A 24,307-nucleotide genomic window follows, 5' to 3' on the forward strand; every position below is an offset into this window, starting at 1 on the left:
ATTTTTTTTCCCGGAATACTGTTTTGAACAAGGATTTGCGCTTTGTGCATTTTTCTTTTTAGGTCATTTTTGAAAAAAAAAACTGCACAAAATCAAGCCATTGGGATGTAGGAGAGACCAGCATTTTAGCAAACTGCTCCCTCAGACATCCCAGGGGAGCAATGGGGCATCCTAAAGGGCACTGTTGTGGACTTCATATAAATGCTCCCAGGTACACATCTCACCGTTGCTCCCTTATCTTGTCTGCTCAGCCCTCCAAAACCCACTACATCTAACTATGCACTACTACAATAGCCCTTTTGGGTGAAGGGGGGCACCTATATGTGAGTACAGTGGGTTTTTGTGTGTTTTGGAGGGCTCACAGTTTCCACCACAAGTGTAAAAGGTAGGGGGAGGTATGGGTCTGGGCCTAACTCTCTGCACTGCATTGCATCCACCACTAGACTACTCCATGAACCTGCAGCAGGGGGCTGAACTGGTATTCTATAATTACTTGCTGAAATGGCTTAGCGTGTAATTGGAAGGGGGAGGTGTAGGAGCCCATTTGTGTAACTAAATTTAGTTGTAGGCAGTTACTCCTAGTAAAACGATGGAAATGCTGATGCCAAAATTACGCGCGGACCAGGTGTATTCTATAACAATGCACATCGATTTTAGAAATGCCCATGACCCGCCCATTCCTTGCCCATGGCCATGCCCCCTTTTCAACTATGCAACTTAGAATTTATGTGCAACATGTTACAGAATATGCTTAGACTGTTTTGTGCATAAATTCTAATTATGCAATTAGTGTCAATAATTGCTTGTTAAGGGGCAATTACTGGCACTGATTGGCTTGTTAAGTAATTTGTGCACGCAAATCCAGAATACCGTGTTTCCCCGAAAATAAGACACTGTCTTTATTAATGTTTGCCCCCAAAAATGCGCTAGGTCTTATTTTCAGGGGCTGTCTTATTTTTCGGGGAAACATCGGGGTTGGCCTGCCCGCCCTCCGTTGCTCCCGGAACTAACCTTTAACGCCTCCTTTCACCTTCGCAGCAGCAGGGCAGGGCAGGCCACTCCTTCCTTCCATGTCCCGCCCTCGCCTGACGTAACATCCTCGAGGGCGGGGCACGGAAGGAAGGAGTGGCTGCCCTGCCCTGCTGCTGCGAAGGTGAAAGGAGGTGTTTAAGGTGTTCCGGGAGGGACGGAGGGTGGGTGGAGGGGGGCCCGGCGACCTTGGGTGGGGGGGGGGGGGGGTGGCCCGGGGACGGCCTTGTCCGGCTCTCGGCAGCCCTGCTTTCAAACAAAAATTTGCTAGGTCTTACTTTCGGGGGAGGCCTTATATCTACCAATTCAGGAAAACCTCTACTAGGTCTTATTTTCGGGGGATGTCTTACTTTCGGGGAAACAGGGTATGACTGGATTTGCATAATCAACTCAGGTTGCGGTATACAGAATCCGGGGTAAATATGACATGCATATTTTATGAAATACATATGTATGACTCCACCGCTCAAATTATGGCCCTGAGAATGCCTACACAATTCTGTGTGTATACCCCATCAATTTTATAGTAACTGATTTTTCTGTGTAAAATATACTTTACACACTGTATATACTTTACAGAATTATCCTCTACATTGGGTGAATGAAGCTCTTTGTTGTTGAAAAAAATATGAAGAAAAGCACATAATAGAAGCTCCCTGCCACATCCCCGCCCAATAAATCTTTATAGTATCTACAAATTAACTTCATTAAATCTCAAAATCAAAATAGAAGGAAAAGAACAGAAAAACAGTGAAAAAACAAAATAGAATGTTAAGGTTAATTCACTTTTGTAAGGCATATGCAAGAGATATTTATAGTATAAATGCTGACAGCTTTAACAAATGAGCGTGCTACAACTGTCTGCATGCTTAGAGACAACACCTGAAATCAAATTTATCATAATGAGGAATTTAGCAAATAATGATTTAAGAAAACTCTGTTGAAAAGTGATTCCGGCCAACAATGTCAACCTACGAAATAATGCCTCATCTGCCCAAGAGGGAATTTATTGGAAATTAATAATGCCATGGTGAAGCTGTGCACTGTAAAGACCCTATCAGCAAATTATTTCTGCTGTTGTAAGCTCTTTTTTTGATTCTGCCATTCAAACTCATTATTACTTTGCTTGAATCAAACTCAAAATCAGAGAACTGCAGTTGGGATCAATCGCTCAGCTCTGAATCAGCTCATCTACTACTGAGTGAGAAGTATGTAATGTTCAGTAGCCTTTTAGGGGATGACTATTACAGTCTGTTTAGGAGAGATTGTATATGACAGCTAACACTCACAGGAAAGCAGGAAATTGCATTAATTTTTGATCAACAGTAAAATATGATGAATGAGGGCATTTTTGGCTTGTACACCTATAAAATGAAATGAATGAAAGATGAGTCAGTTTAATCCAAATCTTCAGCCATTCACTTCTTTTTGGTGGCAAATCATACCCACAGCAAGGGGGTAGGGCAGAGACGACAGAGATACTTTGGGTGGAGGGAAGGCAGAAGCATTTGACCAATCACATTGAAACTTATTGACAATCAGCCAAAGAAACCTTTCCTTGTCACCCTTCCCCCAAATCCATGGATGACATCATCAGCATCTGAGTAGGAAAGTAAAATAGATCTGCAGGAGAGCACAGTTCTCTGTCATATTTAGACATAGAAGGTGAAAGAAAGATGCTAGCTTGAAAAAACTGTGTTGGAAATCAAAAACTTGAGAAACAGAGAAAGCTTCATAACAGCAGACAGATCCCTGAGTGGGGGAGGGGGTAGTAACAGCACTTTTCTTCTAGTGTTAGGTGTGAGTCACAAGTCACATCCAGAGCAGAGTAAGAGTGGCTGCCGCTGGTTGAATATTAAAACCTTATGGACGTTATTGAAGCCCACGTCTGCAATTTCCTATACATAGAATTTTCTTACAGATGGATATACTTTATTTCTTTATTGCACCCATCCCATCCAGATGATTGAGATATGGACTGCAGAGAATCAAGAACAGCAGCAGCAGGTGGAAAAGGCAGTCATGCAGTTTTCTGCTGTCCTTCCACTGATCTTTCTGGGCCTCATTTTGCCATTGACAAAACAATTAGATAGGACACAGGGTTACTGCTATAGGTTCAATAACCAATGCTACTTCTGTTCCTGATATACCTCTACCAGTGGCGTAACCACAGGTGGGCCTGGGTGGGCTGGGGCCCACCCACTTAGGGCTCAGGCCCATCCAACAGTAGCACATGGTAATGAAAACGCTGCTCTCCACAATACTGGCAGTGCACCTTCGCATGCTTAGTTTTCAGCGCATGCCTGCTGCAGACTATCAAGGTGGAGACTGGAGAGAAGCATTTTCCCACCAGCTGAGATATTTTTTTGATGTGGGGGTGGGGGAGAGAACATTTGGTGCCCACCCACTTCTTGCCTAGGCCCACCCAATATCTGCTGTCTGGCTACGCACCTGACCTCTACATGTATGTTGGGACTCACATCCCTCCTGTTTGATGCATAAGTACATGTTTTCACATTAGAATTTTGATTACCAAACATTCAATCATTCTTAAAGTTTTCTTACAACACTGAGGGGACTCTGTATTCAGCCCAGTTACTTAGTTGAAGGTCCCCTTGGAGATATGTATCCAGATTCATTGAGATTTTTTTATATTTTGGCTCACTCAATCTCTCTATTTTTTCTTTAACGTTAGGCATTTGTTAGGTTCTAAACACAACCACTCAGGGTCGGTCAAACCTGGTAAGCGGGCTAAGCGCCGCAGGGGGGCGCCTGCCTTCAAGGGCACCGCTGCGGTGCTGCGCTGTCATACGGCGGCGCCCTTGGTGCTTTAAATCTTTAATTTACCTCCGTTCCAGCAGCCGCATCATTTGAAAGCCCTGCCCCGTCTCTAGCCTTCCCTCCCTTCGTGAGTTCGTTCCGCAGTCCCGCCTTCTGACGTCATTTCCTCGAGGGCGGGACTGCAGAACGAACTCACGAAGGGAGGGAAGGCTAGAGACGGGGCAAGGCTTTCAAATGACGCAGCTGCTGGAACGGAGGTAAATTAAAGATTTAAAGCACCAAGGTGGCGGGGGATGGGGGTGAAGGAGAATCGCTGGACGGGGCAGGGTGGGAGAAGAGAGAAAGGAGATGCTGGGGGGGGGGGGCGCACGGGTGCCGGAGGGGGGCGTGCGGGCGCCAACTCATAGTCTGCAGGGGGCGCCAGAGACCCTAGGACCGGCCCTGCAATCACTGAATCTATAGTAGGCTTTTACCCACAGACCTCTGACATAGACAGGGCAACTCAATGCCAAGGGCCACTGCAACACATAAAGTAGTTATGGGGGTGGCCTAGAACTGATGACAAATGTCCCTTTCCTGTTGCTGGTTGCTGCATAAGGAGGGTCCCCAACACACCCTTTTTCCCCACTCCCTAACGCATGTTTAATTTGGGAGGTAACAGTGGTGTGCTGGAGCAGGCTCTCACAGGCTCTCGAGAGCCGTTTGTTAAGTTTTTAAGAATTTTGGGAGCCGGTTCTCCATGGCTACTTTAACAAATGGATCCCAAAATGTGGGCTTGGGCCCCTCCTGAATTCTCTTTTACTTTGCTGGCGAGAGAGAGCCCCCTGTTAACAATTTACCAGCACATCCCTGGAGGTAGATACAACGCCCACTTGCTCCTGCCTCTAGTACCATTATCTTGGAAAATGGTGATGCTGAAATGCACTGCTATGGGGCAGCCTACCAAACGAGATAGTACTTCCATATTTGGAAGGCTGGCCATTAGTGTTACATTCTGACATACCGCTAAGGGCCAGGCTCTATTATTTTCCAACAAGGTGGCAAACGAAAAGGACACAACTGATTCTAAGGACCAGGTAAGTATTATTGCTCCAGGAGGGTGCCATAGCTTCTCAAGCTCTGTGAATGAGGTTCTCCATATGCCAATTGCCTGGGTGGCTGGTCAGGGGTGCTCTAGCTTGGGGTCTCTCTGGGCTAGGAGTAACCTGAGTCATTGGAGCCGACTCTGTGGGTGCTGTGGGTGCTTGAGTACCCCCAATATTGAGAAAATTCCTTGTATGTGTCCAGAGAGGGGTCATTTCCATTGGGCTTAGCACCCCCAATAATTTTGAAAAGGTGGCTCCTATGACCTGAGTCTTAAAGAGGAAGCCTCTTTTTTCTTTCTAGTTTACTAGAGACCTTTGGCAGTAGGACCACAAAGATTCAGAGCTAGGTAGAAGTGGAAAACTACACCAGAGTATAATGTAGATGTTTTTATTGGGCACAATGACTGATTCTGCTGGTGTGTATGTAGTTTGCATAGTTACCATTTTTTTTCTCTTTAACACAGTGATTTTATTGGATGCTAAATGTGTTGGAATGTATTGTATTTTACATGCATTGCCTGTCAGAAATTGTTTTTCTCTGTGATTACTCTGTGACCTCTGATGTGAATTACTTAGAGAGGTCACACCTATGCAACTTCCTGTGGGGGTTAGACACAGCACATGGAGCTCATGATCTCCTAGCTGAGGATCCATGGTGTGAGCATCCATTACCATCTAAGCACATGGAAAGAGCTGATAATCCAAATGTATAGTATTATGTATATATAAGCCTGTCTGAATATAATCTAACTACAAACTGTGAGTAAACAGATGTTTTGTTACTTCAACTTTAAAGTGACTCAGCAGTGAATTATTCTGGGGTGTATGAGAGAGATGAAGAAAAGAAATTGACATTTCTAAAGCTGAAGCTGTGTGTATAAAATCTGCTAATTATTTACTAAAATAATCCAACAAAAGGGTTATGGGCCCAGGGCCAGGAATTGAAAAAGAAGAGATTACCAGGCAGTAAAAAAGCCACATTTTTCTCTTAAGTTTTAAAAGAAAGATTCAGTCTGTCTCTCTCTCCCCCACACAGCAGACAGAAGGCTAAGAAATGGCTGAGGGAGGAAATTCACCATTTTTCTACTCTCTCAAGGTGCCTAAATTAACTGAATTTAATTATCAGCAGTGGGAACTAAGATTCATATGTCTCCTTCAAGCAAAGAAATTAAATATATGCTTAGACCAAAACAGAACAGCTGAAAATATGGCTGAATGGGACAATGCAAACTATTATGTGAAGTGCATGTTTTTGGAAGCTCTCTCAGAGAAACAAGCCATATTGCTGGAAGAAAAAGATACAGCAAACGAAATTTTATATAAACTGAGAACTATGTATGCAACTACATATGCAAAACAGCAACCAATTTGGTTGGCAGAGTTGAATGAAACCAAATTAAGGGATAAAAGTAAATGTAATGATCACATTATGCATCTTATGTCTTCATTTCAAAAGCTAGAACTTTCTGGAATTCCCATGTGTGATGCATTGAAAAGAGCATTTCTTTTTACCTCACTATCAAAGAAGTTTGATGTTTTTAGGTCTGTAAATGAAGCCATTGAAGGGCAATCTTTTGAACAGGCAGCATCAAAACTGAGGCAGGAATGCATAATTAATGATTCTGAGGAGAAGTGTTCTCAAAGTCAGTCAGAGAGAAATGAAACAAATTTCTTGGCAAAGAACAGAGGAAGGCGGAGCTATGGGAAAACTCCACCCAAGGGCAAGCTGATTTGCTACTCATGTGGAAAGGAGGGACATGTATCTAAATGGTGTAAGGAAACACAAAACACTCCCTCTAGCTCACCTAAGCCAATGGAACAAAAGAATTCTCCAACCAGGAAATGTATGAAGGACAATGATAAACATAAGAGCTTTCTAATGGCAGAAAAATCTTTGACTATGGTAAATAATAATTCAAATGAAAGTACTTGGATTTTGGATTCGGGGAGCACATGCCATTTAACCAATTGTAAGGATTTCTTTCAGGAAATGTGTCCAGAAGAAGGTATTCTTAATACTGCAAACGCAGGGACTGCTAAGATCCAAGCAAAAGGCATTGGATTCTTAAAATGCAAAGTGTCTAATGAAGTCAAAGAAATTCCTGTAAGTGATGTCTTGTATATTCCCCAAGCAGTTTGTAATATGCTTAGTGTATCTACATTAGATAAGAAGGGATTTGCGATTCATTTTGAAAACAGTAAGTGCACAATCTCTAAAAATGATGAAGTGTATGCTGAAGCTTTTATGCATAATGATATTTATAAACTGAGCATTTCAGGTGAAGCCTCACATCTGGCGCAAGTAAGGAAGAATGATGGTAAATGTAGTCTGGAAATCTGGCATCGCCGCCTGGGACATCTGGATTTTAAGGTGATCCAGGATCTTCACAATGGGCAACTAGCCACAGGCATTCAGATCAGTGCAGATACTGGTAAAATGGAGAAATGCATAGACTGTGTTACACAAAAAGGTGTGAGACCCTCATTTCCTGCATACACAGGAAATAGGAGTAATAAAGTACTGGACTTAATACACAGTGACTTATGTGGACCGTTTAATATCCCATCATTGGGAAATAACAGATTTGTGCTAATATTCTTGGATGATTTCCCTAGATACTGTGTGGCCTATTTGCTGAAAGAAAAAAGTCAAGTCACAGACATGCTGAAGAAATACGTAGCCATGGTGAGCAATAAATTTGAAAGAAAACCAAAGGTTCTTCAGACCGACAATGGTGGTGAGTTCACTTCACAAAGCATGCGCACATTTCTAGAACAAGAAGGCATTCAGCATATCACAACAGTAGCTTATACACCAGAGCAAAATTCTGTTGCAGAGAGAAAAGTTAGGTCACTTGTGGAAATGACCAGATGTATGCTGTCAGATAGCAATCTCCCTAAAAGACTATGGGGGGAAGCCATTCTCACAGCAGTGTACCTACAAAACAGAATGCCAACTAAAGGCGCTGAGCGCACACCACATGAGACATGGCATGGTAGGAAGCCAAACCTGTCACACATAAGAACATTTGGAAGTACAGCATATGCTCATGTACCAAAGCAAAGAAGGCATAAGCTGGATTCCACAACAGAAAGGGGCATTTTAGTTGGCTATGCTCCAGGACACAAAGGATATAGAATTTTGAATCTGAAAACTGGCATTGTTGGCATAAGACATGTTACATATTTTGATGAAAACAAAAGGGTTGATAAAGGCTGGATTATCCCAGATGAGCCTTATCATCCAGAATATGAAACTAGAACCATAATAGACATGCCAGTGTATATAAATGCCATACCAAGGCAGATGTCTGAAAGCAACTCATCTGTATCTAACGAGGAACACAGGCAGAGGAAGCAGACACAGAAAGGATCATCGCAGGAGACAGTACAGTTGGAGAAGGGGAATCAATTGGAGAAGGACTCTCAGATTTAGAGGATGCGGAAAGGTCAGACCAACCTGTTGTCAGACGCTCATCCAGGGAAAACAAAGGTGTTCCACCCCCAAGACTGTCTTACCTAACAAAGTCAGCAGAAGCTCAAGAGCCCTTAACATGGGATGAGATTGAGAAAATGCCAGCAGAAGAAGCTGCTGAATGGCATAAAGCTGCACAAGAAGAAATTGATTCATTGGATAAAAATAATACTTGGATTCTTACAAAATTACCTCCTGGCAAGAAAGCTATAGGATGCAAATGGGTATTCAAGTTAAAAAGGAATGCACAAGGAAAAGTGGAAAGGTATAAAGCCAGATAGTCGCAAGGGATATCTTCAAAAATATGGAGAAGATTTGATGAAGTGTTTGCACCTGTAGTGAAACACACGACAATTAGAACACTTCTGAGCATTGCAGTCTCAAAAGGCATGCAAGTCAACCACATTGATGTGAAAACAGCATTTCTTCATGGAGATATAACTGAAGACTTGTACATGGAACAGCCAACAGGTTTCATAAATACAAAACAAAGACAGCTAGTGTGTAAATTAAACAAAGGTCTTTATGGATTAAAGCAAAGTGCAAAATGTTGGAATGACAAATTGCATGAAATATTGACAAATTTAGGATTTAAGCAAGGTGAAGCAGATAAATGCTTGTACACTAGGTGCAGAAATGGACAATATGCATACATTTTAGCTTTTGTTGATGATCTGCTCATTGCAAGCGAAAGTGAGCAAGAGTACAAGGACATTGTAAAATATTTAAACCTGAATGTTGAGATAAAAGAACTTGGTAATGTGTCATACTATCTTGGTATAGAAATTGAGAAACAAAATGATGGTTCTTATCTTCTAAGCCAGAAGCAGAAAATAAATGAGCTTATTGAAAGTTTAGGTATGCAAGATGCCCAAGTTGTAAGCACTCCCATGATCACTGATTTTCTGAAGGATGAAACAGTAAGAGAACCTTTACCAGATAACATCCAATATAGATCAGCCATAGGTAAGCTTTTATATCTAACTACCACATACAGGGCTGATATAGCAAATGCAGTAGGAATTTTGAGCAGAAGGGTCAGCTCACCTACCAAATCAGATTGGACTGCAGTTAAAAGGATGGTAAGGTATTTAAAAGGTACCATTGATTGTAAATTAAAGATTTCAGCCAATAGTAATCCAAAACTAATATGTTACTGTGATTCAGATTGGGCAGGGGATCATTCTGATTATAAATCCACAAGTGGATATGTGTTTATGTATGGAAATGTACAAATTTCTTGGGCCAGTCATAAACAAAGTATTGTGAGTCTGTCTTCTACAGAAGCTGAATATGTGGCCGTATCAGAAGCATGCAGAGAACTGATGTGGATTGAAAAACTTTTGCTGGATTTTGGAATAGCTGAACAGAGACCAATCCAGATAATGGAAGATAATCAGAGCTGCATCAGACTGTCACAGAATGACAAGGTTCAGTCACGCACCAAGCACATCGCAACGAAATACCACAACGTGCGAGAGTTGGCGAAAGAAGGGGTCATCAGTCTACACTATTGTCACACCAGTAAGATGACAGCTGACATCATGACCAAACCGTTACCCAGAGAACATTTTGAGAATCTGCGTATAAAGCTTGGAATTTGTATGAATTAATAATTGCATGACAGTTATGCATGAGAAGGGGTTTGTTGGAATGTATTGTATTTTACATGCATTGCCTGTCAGAAATTGTTTTTCTCTGTGATTACTCTGTGACCTCTGATGTGAATTACTTAGAGAGGTCACACCTATGCAACTTCCTGTGGGGGTTAGACACAGCACATGGAGCTCATGATCTCCTAGCTGAGGATCCATGGTGTGAGCATCCATTACCATCTAAGCACATGGAAAGAGCTGATAATCCAAATGTATAGTATTATGTACAGTGGGGGAAATAAGTATTTGATCCCTTGCTGATTTTGTAAGTTTGCCCACTGACAAAGACATGAGCAGCCCATAATTGAAGGGTAGGTTATTGGTAACAGTGAGAGATAGCACATCACAAATTAAATCCGGAAAATCACATTGTGGAAAGTATATGAATTTATTTGCATTCTGCAGAGGGAAATAAGTATTTAATCCCTCTGGCAAACAAGACCTAATACTTGGTGGCAAAACCCTTGTTGGCAAGCACAGCGGTCAGACGTCTTCTGTAGTTGATGATGAGGTTTGCACACATGTCAGGAGGAATTTTGGTCCACTCCTCTTTGCAGATCATCTCTAAATCATTAAGAGTTCTGGGCTGTCGCTTGGCAACTCGCAGCTTCAGCTCCCTCCATAAGTTTTCAATGGGATTAAGGTCTGGTGACTGGCTAGGCCACTCCATGACCCTAATGTGCTTCTTCCTGAGCCACTCCTTTGTTGCCTTGGCTGTATGTTTTGGGTCATTGTCGTGCTGGAAGACCCAGCCACGACCCATTTTTAAGGCCCTGGCGGAGGGAAGGAGGTTGTCACTCAGAATTGTACGGTACATGGCCCCATCCATTCTCCCATTGATGCGGTGAAGTAGTCCTGTGCCCTTAGCAGAGAAACACCCCCAAAACATAACATTTCCACCTCCATGCTTGACAGTGGGGATGGTGTTCTTTGGGTCATAGGCAGCATTTCTCTTCCTAAACACGGCGAGTTGAGTTCATGCCAAAGAGCTCAATTTTTGTCTCATCTGACCACAGCACCTTCTCCCAATCACTCTCGGCATCATCCAGGTGTTCACTGGCAAACTTCAGACGGGCCGTCACATGTGCCTTCCGGAGCAGGGGGACCTTGCGGGCACTGCAGGATTGCAATCTGTTATGTCGTAATGTGTTACCAATGGTTTTCGTGGTGACAGTGGTCCCAGCGCCTTGAGATCATTGAGAAGTTCCCCCCTTGTAGTTGTAGGCTGATTTCTAACCTTCCTCATGATCAAGGATACCCCATGAGGTGAGATTTTGCGTGGAGCCCCAGATCTTTGTCGATTGACAGTCATTTTGTACTTCTTCCATTTTCTTACTATGGCACCAACAGTTGTCCCTTCTCGCCCAGCGTCTTACTGATGGTTTTGTAGCCCATTCCAGCCTTGTGCAGGTGTATGATCTTGTCCCTGACATCCTTAGACAGCTCCTTGCTCTTGGCCATTTTGTAGAGGTTAGAGTCTGACTGATTCACTGAGTCTGTGGACAGGTGTCTTTCATACAGGTGACCATTGCCGACAGCTGTCTGTCATGCAGGTAACGAGTTGATTTGGAGCATCTACCTGGTCTGTAGGGGCCAGATCTCTTACTGGTTGGTGGGGGATCAAATACTTATTTCCCTCTGCAGAATGCAAATAAATTCATATACTTTCCACAATGTGATTTTCCGGATTTAATTTGTGATGTGCTATCTCTCACTGTTACCAATAACCTACCCTTCAATTATGGGCTGCTCATGTCTTTGTCAGTGGGCAAACTTACAAAATCAGCAAGGGATCAAATACTTATTTCCCCCACTGTATATATAAGCCTGTCTGAATATAATCTAACTACAAACTGTGAGTAAACAGATGTTTTGTTACTTCAACTTTAAAGTGACTCAGCAGTGAATTATTCTGGGGTGTATGAGAGAGATGAAGAAAAGAAATTGACATTTCTAAAGCTGAAGCTGTGTGTAAAAATCTGCTAATTATTTACTACAAATAATCCAACAAAATGGGGATCAGCTTATGCCGTGACAGGAAAACAGAAATTAGACTTCAGACCAAAGAAGAAAACTACACCATGTTGCCACAGCTATGTGCACTGATTTATCTGTCATGCACAATTTTTTAAATACTGCAGTAATTAATTTACTGCATCAGGAGCAGGGCTTTTTTGAGGGGGTACTGAGTACCGGCACCTTTTCCACTGGACCCCAAGTTGTAATGAAAGAGCTCAGGCTCTACACACCAATTCTGCCTGGTCATAGATTCTGTGACTGGTTGCAGGGGGCCTGGCTATTGTGGGATGAGTCCATCAGTGATCACTTCACCCCTGAAGGGTGGCTTAGTATGTGAGTACTGGCACCTTTTTTGCTAATAAAAACACACTGATCAGGAGTAAAACTTTTCAGTGTGTGCATTATGAGACTGTCTGCTGAAATTCAGTTCACAGTTCCAAAGAACAGCTTATTACCTCAGCTCCTCAATTAGCTGTTTCAGACTTTAGGTCCTGATAGGTGTAACAGTGTTAGATTAAGACCCGCTTTAACCCCTTGCACTTCTAAGTATGCTTCAGCGCTCTAAAATACAGAAAACTACAGTGCAATGGATAAAACCAGAAAGCAAACATAAAACAAAAACATTAAAGTGACTTTATCTTCACTTGATCTTAATCTGATAAACCTTGAATAGTTCCCCTTCTTGCTTTTCATGGCATGGACATCATATTTTCTGCCAAAATACTCCTATTGAGCAGAAGAATAAGACAGATCTCAACTAAATGTTTGAAAACATCAAGGAACCAAAATTGTTTGCTCATCCAGTTTGTGGTTAAGTTGCTCAAAAGGATCAAAATGCCAATTAAATTGCTGGCTCAGAAAATCTTTGATATCCTCAAATTTACTGCCATTCTGAAAGTCTTGTTCGTACTAGTCTAATGGCTTTTGTATTATGAACAAAGAAGTGCTAGTCGCTTTAGCATCTGACCTGTTTTCACAGCTCTCTGCCTCTGTCTACTGCTCAGGCTTTAATGCACTTTTCAGATCCTAGTTCTGACTGGAAGGATTCCGATTTTCTTCTACTTATTATTATTTCTGAAATTCTATAAATCACATTTTTGATCAGTTTGAGAGAAAAGATGGGTTAGCAGTAAGCTGAAAAACATGGCTGTAGCAGTCATACTTCTTTCAGTTCAAAGAACTTATCTGCATTTCTCTTTGGCAAGCAAACAGAATGCAAATTAAAGGGTCCTTTTACTAAGCTGTGGGAAAAAGTAGCCTTAGCTTGGCCTTACATGGGTTTTTCCAACAGCAAAGGTCATTTTTGCTGCAGCTATAAAACTGGCCTTTTTGTATTTATTGTATTAATGGCCATGCGCTACTGTTGACATTAGCGCACGACCATTACAATATTTTACAGCATGGGCACTTACTAACACCTATTTTGTAGGCAGTTAGTGCTTGCTAATTTGGCAGGTACTGCAGGAAGACTGAGCGTATCAAGCGGTATGCCATTTTAATCTGCGTTAGTAATGCCACTTAGTAAAAGTGTCCCCAAACTAGGTAAACTAACTTCTTGCTTCTGTTTTTCGAGGCACTGGAGACCAGTTGGTACAAGTGACCAGTAAACATATGAAAGATAGCGCATTGATGATCAACTGAACAGAGTTTTACAGAGTTTACACTTTGCTGGCTTTTGATCAGTCACCCGATCAGGAATGCGCAGAACTACTCCTTGGACAAAACCGGTAATCTGCACACGGAAATCCAGTTTGTGAATGCTTTGCCCTGTACCGTAAACATGATCGTTTATGGGGTGTTTGATAATGTAATAGAAGTTAACCAGTGAAGAAACATTCTGTTTGACTACATGTAAAAGAATAAATACCATACAGATTTATCGTTTGTTGAAGGAGACTTGTATGCCGCAGAATCATTTTTAGATGTTTTACCAAGCGATTGGTTAGTCAGTACATGCTTGCCGCGAAGACCGTTAGCATTAGTGGTAAATACTCACTCACATGACCTACCAAGTGAGCAATGGTTAGCCATCTATCTATGTCTTAATGGCATTGGAGAGTTTTTTTTGATTCTTATGGACATCCCCCTGATAGTCTATTGTTTCCTAGCATTATTATGGACTTTTTACAGAAGCACTGTGGAACTATTGTGTACCACAACAGACGCAACACCCTCTATCGACTAACTGTGATCACCACTGCATGTTTTTCTTACACCACTGTTGTAAAGACTTGTCTTTGGAAGAATATTTTACAATTATATTCTGAGGACCCTCTGACAAATGATGAAATGGTGTCACAGTGTGAAAAATAAGAAAGTGTTGTGTGTGTGGATCTTTTCGAGGTCTGTTTTGTAACCTACAGAGATGTGTTTCTGAAAAGGAACACAGTCTAGAGTTATGTGTTTCTATGAAAACTGTACATATTACATATTTAACTACTGTCATCTGTTCAATGCAGATTGCGTCTTATAGGGGAGGCTAACATATTTCACAGGTTTCTCTTTTTTTTAAGCGGAAGAGTTTCTTCGTTTTTCACAGGGGTGTTGAATTTCATAGAGACCTCTGTGGGCTTTTCTTTAAGAAGTTCAAGCAGATGCTTGTTGCTCGCATTGCTGTGGAGGGTATATTGAGTTTGGCCAAGGACTGAACTCTTCCCAACCTCTGGGTTTCCTTTGTTGGGAAATAGCATGTGTCTGCATAGCCCCTTGGACCAGGTTCAGCAGATTAGACCCACTGACGGGGTACCCCTTGGCACCCCAAGTCACCACATCCTTGTGCCTGGTTAGCTTATTGAGCAACACTTTGGTGTTTTTCCTATAGTGCACACCAATTCCTTTTAACACTTCCTGAAGAACAGATTCATGCGGGCCATCATTATATAGCGACACCTCCATCTGTTTATGACTTTGTTCAGGGAGATACAGGATTATTTTTTCTCTTTCTTTTTTGCCCTGTCTGGCAAATGAAAGGGAGTGCTGTAACATGGATGAATAACGTTTGGCCTTTTCATAGTTGGTTAGTCTGGAACTTTGAAGAATATTGCTCATTTCTTCATCGAGCGTTTGAACAGCATCCATTCTAATATTTTCATGGGGTCCTGGGGACCTCTTAAATGATCAAGCTGCTGGCTAGGGACCAAGTACATCTTTTCGGTGTTCTGCATTGCCGATAAGGCTCATGATCAGCGGCAAGGCAAATCTTTGCAAGGGTCCAATAAAACCCCCAGAATGGATCACCAGCTTCTTCTTTGTTTTAAGAGGTATCCTTTTGTCCCTGAAACTCTTTATTGCATGCCTTTGTCTTTTCAGGATGCTGATCTGATTTTGTGATAAGGGTATGTTACCTTTCAGAGTTTAGGGCTATCTCTGCCATAGCCACTATTAATTCGTCTGATGCGATGCCAAGGATGACCTTTCTCTGCTGTGGCGAAGACTGAACTAAAAGTTTTAAAAGTTCCAGGTTCCTCTTCAGAAGGCTAGACATGTTGTTGCCTGTAAGAGCACAATTAGTGTGTGTGGGAAAAGCTGCAGTTTATTTATTAGGATTTATTTACCACCTTTTTGAAGGAATTCACTCAAGGCGGTGTACAGTAAGAATAGATCAGTTTGTCATTTCTTTTTATAGGCACCCACTGTTTTCTTACCAAATATGACCATCACAACTGGGGGAAAGATGTCCATCCTCAATCTGTAAGCCTGTGGTGTCAACGCATTCAAATCCACGATGAGATAGCCATACAGTTTTCTGGTAGCATCTTCAAAAGCCTTGAGAAAGATGCGCATCTTGCTTGGGTACATTTGTCTGGCGAGCGCAGCTATCTACTGCTTATCTCTTGGATTCTTAAACAACACCATATATTTTGTATTTAAGGTGATAGTGTGATTTGTTCTTCCTTGACAAACAATGATCTGGATGATATATGCATTTTTACAAGTGGACTCCATAAAATCATCAGTGATGACCAGATTCACTTTATGAGGTGGAAACAACAGGCCATAGTTAAACGTCATCACCAGTGAATCCATAAAACGTATAAACAGGTACTGGTTTGACAATTCTTCATACGTAGGTTGCCAACAGGTGCAACACCATAGGATTTGATAGGGTTTCATGCTGAACGTAAGATTGGCATGTTCTAACAATTTTTTAACAAAGAAAATTTTACCACTGTTGGAGGAATCTGCTATGATGCATGAGAAGGGATGAAGCAGGAGTGCATTAAACTCTTCAGTAGCCATAGTGAAAACGTAAACGCTTGACCAATCCAGATTCTGCTTAGGTATTTTTTGTACATGACCTCATTGGGCAGTGTGCATTTCAACACTAGCGCTGCATCATAAAAAGAGAGTGTTTTATTTTATAAACTCCTTTGGGATTTCCCAGCTTTTCCTTTCTGCCTGCAGGGATAGAGAAGGAGGAGGCTGAGGGGGGTAGTCTTCTTTATTGAAGGAACTGCTGGGGTGGAGAGGGATAGGGATGGAGGGAGGGCTGTGGGGGTATTCTTCTTTGCTAAAGGAACTGCTGGGGTAGAGAGGGAGGCGTTGTGGGGGTAGTCTTCTTTGCTAAAGGAACTTATATGTTTTGCATGTCGTGCCATATTGATAAAAAAAAAACCCAATGTAATTGTGTGGCTCTGATCTCTGAAAACAACTGTTTTTTTCTTTCAATGTGACCATGGAAAAGGGATGGGGAGTGTTTGAGGAGGAGAGAGATGGTGGCTGCTCACACTGAGTTAAAATTAATATATTTTCTGATCTCTGCATATGAAAAAAAAGTTTATAAAACCAGTAGGTTTGTTTTAAAAATTCAATACAGCTTTTTCCTTTTTTTGCCTATTTGCCCTTTAAAGCCTAAAATGTCATTTTGTTTTTTTCCTGAATTGGCTAAAAATGCAAAAAGGAGGTGGTTTGGGGATGGGGAGGAGGTGTGGATTCTCTCACACAATACAGCTTATTGCTCCATGAGCTGGGGGTTTGCTCTAGGAGGAAGAGTATCTGGGTTAACAACATTCTTTCCTGAGAGAAAAAGCATGTCTGAAACTGGGGCTTGGGAGGAGGAGGAAGAGGAGTGGGTCTGGGGTCAAGCCTTTTTGCAGCACTGTTCAGAAAAAGGAGTTTAAGGTAGTCTGAAGGCTAAAAAAAACACCTATTTTGTAAAGGCTAAAAAAATGCCTATTTTCTTTCCTGACAGAGACAGAAGAAAAAAAAATAAGTTTAAGCTGTTCATGGTCTTCCTCAACAGCAGAGGGCAGTGTTGGGGGTGTTTGATGTTACTTCCTGTCACATGACCCCATCCAAGATGGAGATGAGTAGTGTGAACAGGAAGTGATGTGATGTTCCCAGTAGTCACTGCCATCTTGGAAAAGGTGTAGAGTTATGACATCACTTCCTATAAATAAGGTGGGCTAGAGGCAGGATCATATCAAAGGGGTGGGGTATGGGATGGGCTGTGACATCATATTAGGTGATGCAATCAAAGGGGGCGGGGCAAGGAGTGGGCAGGACTTGGACTGAGGATGGGCATAGACTGGGTGGATCCTCGATTCTGATTGGCTGATGTGACCAGAATTGGGTATATTCACCTGTCCAAATCACTTAAAGATAATAATGGTTGACAAATTCTAGTGAGGTATACTGCTTACATACTTGTATTCAACCCAAGTGTAGACATGTTTGAGGGAGTTTGGGTGGAGTCAGGGTTGAGTTTCAATGTACATGCATAGGTTATAAACTACTTCAGCTGCACATATTTACTGCAGCTGCCACACAATGGAAATGGACACAGCTTTGTTTATGTCACAGTTTTTGCTACTTTTGTGATTGTACTTTATAAAGACACATTGGAACCCTTTCCTAAGCCATGTGTTAGGTGCTAACACATGCTTAACGGGGAAAAATGGCCTAGCACAGAACGCATTAAAGCATTTTGCATTAGTTTCATCTATCTATCTATCTTATTAATATTATTTTTGTTTTGCACGGGCCTTCTAGGGGCGGAAAATGGCCATGGAAGTACTTTCAGCTAGTGTACTCATATAAGTCAATGTTATTCAGTTAGCATGTGCTAAACATGCAAGCCCTTAGTGCCAATAAAATAGGATGTGGTGAGGACTCCCACTTTAATTTTTTTTTCAATGGCTGCAGGCTAATATTAACATTAGTGCACAGTCACAAAAACAAATAATCGAAAAAGACTGTAATTATGGCCATGCTAGAAATAGGCTTAGCCAGGGCCGCTGAGAGACAAAGCCAGGCCATGGTAGGGCCACCACAGCTTCAGTCCCCCCCCCCTTGGGCTGGGGCCAGGGCTGCCACTGCCACCCCCTGCGCGCCATTCTTCCCACCCCCCCACTTGCAAGCACCCAGGTCCTGACACACAGGAGCAGGAGAGAGACAGACAATTGGAGGCTGGACCCGGGGAATCTTGCCCCCTCTTCTCAGCAGTCCTGTAGCCTCAAAAAAGGCACCTACTTGGCCTCACCATCTACGCGATCTGTTATGAAATTTCCCTCTTGTTTTCTACAGGAAAATAAAAAACTCAGCAGACTCTTGGTTTTGTTGTTGTGTGTTCTGTTGTTATTCAAAGTCTCTTTTAGTTTTGTTTTCAGAGGTAACTTTTCATATTTTTGTACCTATCTTGGAATATAAGGTGTACAACTTTGATTCTACTTAGACCTGAGTTAATTGAAGTTTACAAACTGCCAAAAGATTTAATAATTGAGCCCCCTCATTTCTTCAGCATACTCTTTGGTTGTTCATACTGTATACATGCTTCAAATGTATCAGTGCAATGAGTGTATACAGTCTATGGACCAGCACAGCAGCACCTAGATTTGATAAGGATGTGTGAAGGCAGAAATATTCAGTAAGTTTCCATTTTTTCCCAAAATTTTCCCCATTTTGGGTGTTTTTTTCTTTTTCACACATTAGTTGTAATGGAGGGGGGGAGTTAATAATGCTCTCTATAGCATTTAAAAGTGCACTAATTGACTTAGCAGGATTCTGTTTCAGTATTACTTATTGAAAGTACATTATACATTTATATTTCACCCCCCACCTTTTAATAAACTCCTGGAAGAGGATGCGGTGAGAATAGCCCTGCCGTCGGATGTGGACAGTTTCCAAAATGCCAGTGTAACGGAGCTGCACCAGCACTCTGTCTCTTGAGAACTTCATCGATTCCCGATCATCGTTGGGTTTGATACAGCGAACAAAGTGAGGTTGCCCAACAACCATTTTGGATAGCAGGTCCATCAAAGAGTACTGGCAAGAAAAGAAAAACAAAAGATAGAAATAGTAAAGTACACTCCCATGAAGCAAGTGGTTGGGAAAAAAGTCATGAATGTTAGTGAAGGAACACACAGAACTGAGGCAGCAAGCTAGGCAAATTATTACTCTAACATAGAAATATGGAAATGACACCAGATAACGACCACATGGCCTATCCAGTTTGCCCATCCATACCATCTCTTCCTTTCCTTAAGAGATCATATTTGCCTGTCCCATGTTTTCTTGAATTCAGATATATTTTTTTCAAGGAGACTGTTCCATGCACCAACCATACTTTCTGCAAAGTAGTATTGCTTAGATTACTCCTATCTCCTTTCACCTTCATCCTATGCCCCTCATCCTAGAGCTTCTTTTCAGTTGGAGGAGACTCACCTCCTGTGCGTTTATGCCATGGAGGTATTTAAATGTATCTATCATATCTTCCCTTTCCTGCCTTTCTTCCAAAGTATACATATTGATATCTTTAAGTCTATACCCATATGCTTTATGATAAAGACCACTGACCATTTTAGTAGCTGCCTTAACTCCATCCTGTTCAGGGGCATAGCTACCATTGAGCGTGGCATAATGCCCAGGACTGCCCAATAGTGGGCCACCTGCAGTTGAACCCTTCCTATCCCCTGCAAGTCCATCATCCTTCCCTTCCCTTCCTCTGCCCAGCACCTCTCCATCCCCCCCCCCCCACTCCTGTCCTCCTGAAATGTGGTGGTCATCAACAGAGGCAGCTCTGAACACAGGGTGCTTGCAAGCCAGTCCAGCCATGGCCTTTCCTGTGCCACATCCCGCCTCTCTTATGCAATTTCTTGTGGGCAGGATATGGTCTAGGGAAGGCCCTGGCAAGGCCAGCTTGCAGGCAACCTGTGTTCAGTGCGCCTCTGCCATTGACTGCCATGCATCTGGAGGACCAGTGGGGCTGGGGTGGGGGGAGGTGTTGGAGGGGTGCCAGACATGCAGAAAGGTAGGAGGGAGATTGAGAGGTGCTGGGTCTGCGAGGGGGTAGGGGAGAGATGATAGACCTGCGGGGAGGGAAACAGAAGGAAAAGAGAGAGAGACCCGAAGCAAAGGGGAGGGGAGGAGGAGAGATGATGGATCTAAGGGGATGGAAAAAGAGAGAAAGAGACAGAGAGAGAGCTGGAGCAAAGGAGGGGAAGAAATACTGAAACTGGTGAGGGGGAAACAGGGGGAAGAGAGAGACAGACCTGGAGCAAAGGGGAGAGGGAAGAGATGGCTGAACTGGGAGTTTAATGAGGCGCAGAGGGAAGAGAGTGAGAGAGGGGGAAGACATGTGGATCAATGGAGGGGAGTGAGAGTGATGCCAGAGCATGGGTGGGTGGGTGTGTGTGGGGGGGGGGGGGGGGGGGGAGTCAGGTGTAGGGAGTGCAGGAGCAAGGGAAGAAATAGAGGAGAAGCTGGACATAGGGAGGGTCAGGGACACAGAGAAGCGATGCTGGCACGGAAGGAGAATAAGAGTAGGGCACAGTGGTATTGCTGGACACAAGGGGAAGGATAGGAACACGGAGCAGAGAAAAAAATGTCAAAAAACAAGATCCTGGAAAAGAAACAAAAACAGAGAAAGGCAGAAAACAAAAGCAATACTCAGACAACAAAGGTAGAAAAAATGGGTTTTTTTTTCTGAATTTACTAATTGTAATATGTGAGCTTTGGGAAATGTGTATCTGTGATATCTTGCATTTCAGTTTCTATTTCTATTATTTATTTGGATTTACTATGACAGGTATTTTGTACAGGTTTGTTTGCAGGGTTTATTCACTGGAGCTGTAAAGGAATTTCCCCTCCTTCCCTCCCCCTGCCCCAGTCCTCACCACCTTGGGAGAGATGTGTTATGGGGGGGGGGGGGGCCATCTTAATTTTTCCACCTGGGGCCTATTCTGACCTACCTACACCACTCATCCTGTCTATATATTTTCAAGTTTGAAGTTTAATTCGTATTATATCACCCATTAATGAACTTTCTGAGCTGTTTCCAAGTACAACTAGTAAAATAAACATTTACAAGAAATTGAAAAGAAAATTACAATTTGTAAAATATAGTGTATAGAAAAGGTAATATCAGATCCAGTGGTTATGCTTCTATGACCGGCATTTTCATACACAGGTGACACCGGAGTCTTTATATGCTAATCAACCTTATGCAAATGCATCCTTAAAGGTGTGGTCTCTAAGAGGAGTCTTTTACTAAGCTATGGTAGAGTTTTTAGCTTGCAGTAGAAATCAGATGGTGGTAAACACCGAGACACCCATAGGAATATAATGGACATCTCAGCATTTACCGCCAACTGAGTTCTACCATGAACCAAAAATGCTACTTTGGCTTAGTAAAAGACCCTTTACATGGGGTCTCACTAAAGACTTATACAAAGGCAATATTACTTCCTTTTTCCTGCTGGCCATTCTTCTCACTATGTACCCAAGCATTCTTCTTGCTTTTGCCATAAACATTTCTACCTGTTTGTTCACCTTAAAATCATTAAATACTATCACCCCCCAAGTCACTCCTTCAGGTTTTTGAAGCCCAAATGCATGACCTTACATTTTTTAGCATTAAATCTTGGCTGCCCAATTCTAGACCTTTCTAAATGCTTTGCTAGATTCCCTCCTGATGCTACCCACATCAAAGGTGTTATCTATCCTATTACAGATTTGGTGTCATCTACAAAGTGGCAAACCTTACCAGACAGCCCTTCTGCAATATGGCTTACAAAAATGTTACAAAGAGCTGGTCCAAGGACCAATTCCAGCAGCACACCACTGGTAACATCCCTTTCCACTTAGCAAACTCCATTTACCACTAGCCTCTGCTGTCTTCCACTCAATGTTTCCACCCAGTTGGTCTCTTTGAGGCCCATACCAAGGATGCTCTGTTTATTAATCAGACAGCTTTAGTATTACCTAACACAGGCAATACTGAAGCTGTCTGAAAAATTAAAGAAACCTCAGCCTTGAGCGTACCCATAACATAGGGCTAGATAACTTATTTCTGCCAATGCCTTTTTGAACATCATTATTTCCAGACATCTTTTATTGCGTTGTGGATCACAAGATTGCAAGTGGAACAAATTGACTCTCACTGTTTACATATGGGTATCCTTCCACCAGGTCTCAAAGATGTCTGTTATATCTACCTCTTCATTCAGTGCTATGTATTTTAACTCTCCCATCTTATTTTATAGGTTTTTGTCATTTATATACAGATACGTCAGAGTATGTTTTGTTTATATTTGTAACCTGCTTACCAGTTGACAAGGATAATTTGCAATATTTTACTAAAAGGTACCTGGGCTACTTTTGCCTTATTGCAACCTTTCTATCAGGACGCCTTAACTCCTCTGTTTTGATAGTATCCTTCAAAATTAACTCACTCTGAACCATGCACTCCTGAGGGACTGCTGGCGTTCCTCCAGGTTCTCCACTCTGATTACCATTTCAAAGATCTGCTACATGCCTCATGAAGCATGATCCTACTAATGTCATTTACAGAGGGATTTTATTGGCTTTTGTTTTAATGAATATTTCTTGGTTTAGTTGGCATATTCAGCACAATATGATAATTAATGGAAAACATTTTTCATGTACAGTTATACACAACTATAAACAATCTGGCCGATATTTAAAACTATTTAACTGGCCAGGAACAGTTCCTGGCCAGTTAAATAGCCTAAGGCTGGCTAAGCACTAATGTTCAGTGTGAGATAGCCAGCTATTCCAGTGGCTAGCCCAGTCACTGGCTATGTAGTGCAACATAGCAGGTTAGTGCTAATATTCATTGGCTGACTGGGTAAAGTTAGCAGTCAGATAGACCAGCATAAATAGCAGGTCTATCTTTCGCTGCTAACTTAGCCGTCAGACGATGAATATAGGCTTAACCGACTATGTTTTACCAACCAAAAAAAAAAAAAAAAAAATTCAATGCTGGTCACTGGATACAGGGCCGCCGAGAGACATAGCCGGGCTTGGGGCATGACCAGACTGCCCTGCCCCTCCCCACACTCGACTTCTGCCTCCCACACTCGAGCTGCCACATCCCGCCCCATTACCTTCCTGTATCTGACTGCTCCTCCCTCAGTCTGTCATTCTCAATCTAACCTCCTTGCCTGCTCCTGTGTGCTGGGACCCGGATGATTGTATTAACGTGATAGCCCGGATGACCCAGGTTGTCACATTAATGCAATCATCCGGGTCCTGGCACTCAGGAACAGGAAGAGAGACAGACTTGGCAGGAAGAAGCTTCTAGTGCTCCATCAAAACCTTACCTGAGTAGAGCCTCCCCTTGGAGGCCAGGCCTGGGAAATTCCCCCCCCCCCCCCCCCGACACCCCTCTCTGCAGCCCTTGCTGGATACGGCCCCACTACTGAATTTCTAGCTTTGCCGCCGACTGTGGGAGCTAGACAGGCTTCCTCCGGCAGTCTCAATATCGGCCCCAGAAGACCTCCCCACCTCTCACCATACACACATTTAACAGCAATTGCAAATATATCTTGAAAGGTTAAGATGTAGCAATGTATTGACAATTTCTCAGTCTTCAGATCTCTTCTGGTACTAAACAGCTGCATGGTATGGGAAAGTAGTGCCTTTTGTTTCCTTTTAAAGCATCTCTCCTATTTTATGGATGAGAACTCAGTCCTCCTTATTTTTATGGGAACTCAATTTTGATTTCCTTGGGCACGGCCTGCCTACTGGGCTGCATTTGATCACATATTGTTCCTGGTGGGTAAGCTAATGAGTTCTCTGAGAACTAGTGCTTTGACCTACAAATGCTTTTCACTGATTCATCCACTGCCATCTCTGATCCAGTCTCCTTGGCAATCTGTGAGGCAAGAGTCAGGCAAAGCTAGTCTCCCATTAAAGCACAAGTTCTAATATACCATTGAGGTAGTATTTGGCATTTGAAATCAGACTAGTTCCCTTTATATGTTTTGTTCTGGCTTAGGTACACTTTTTATTTTAATATAAGT

At 42.5% G+C, this 24,307-nt stretch overlaps 1 protein-coding gene across 1 annotated transcript in view; it reads right to left on the reverse strand.

The window, feature by feature from the left end:
• Window positions 1–24,307, reverse strand: part of MYO3B (myosin IIIB) — a 634,284-nt gene that overhangs the window by 211,495 nt on the left and 398,482 nt on the right. The window contains 4 exon segments of the mRNA XM_030210853.1: window positions 14,705–15,000; window positions 15,389–15,536; window positions 15,977–16,158; window positions 19,102–19,307. Of these exon segments, the coding sequence (XP_030066713.1) occupies window positions 14,705–15,000; window positions 15,389–15,536; window positions 15,977–16,158; window positions 19,102–19,307 (832 nt within the window).

Source organism: Microcaecilia unicolor, chromosome 7 (genome assembly GCF_901765095.1).
Source record: "Microcaecilia unicolor chromosome 7, aMicUni1.1, whole genome shotgun sequence".
NCBI lineage: Eukaryota > Metazoa > Chordata > Amphibia > Gymnophiona > Siphonopidae > Microcaecilia > Microcaecilia unicolor.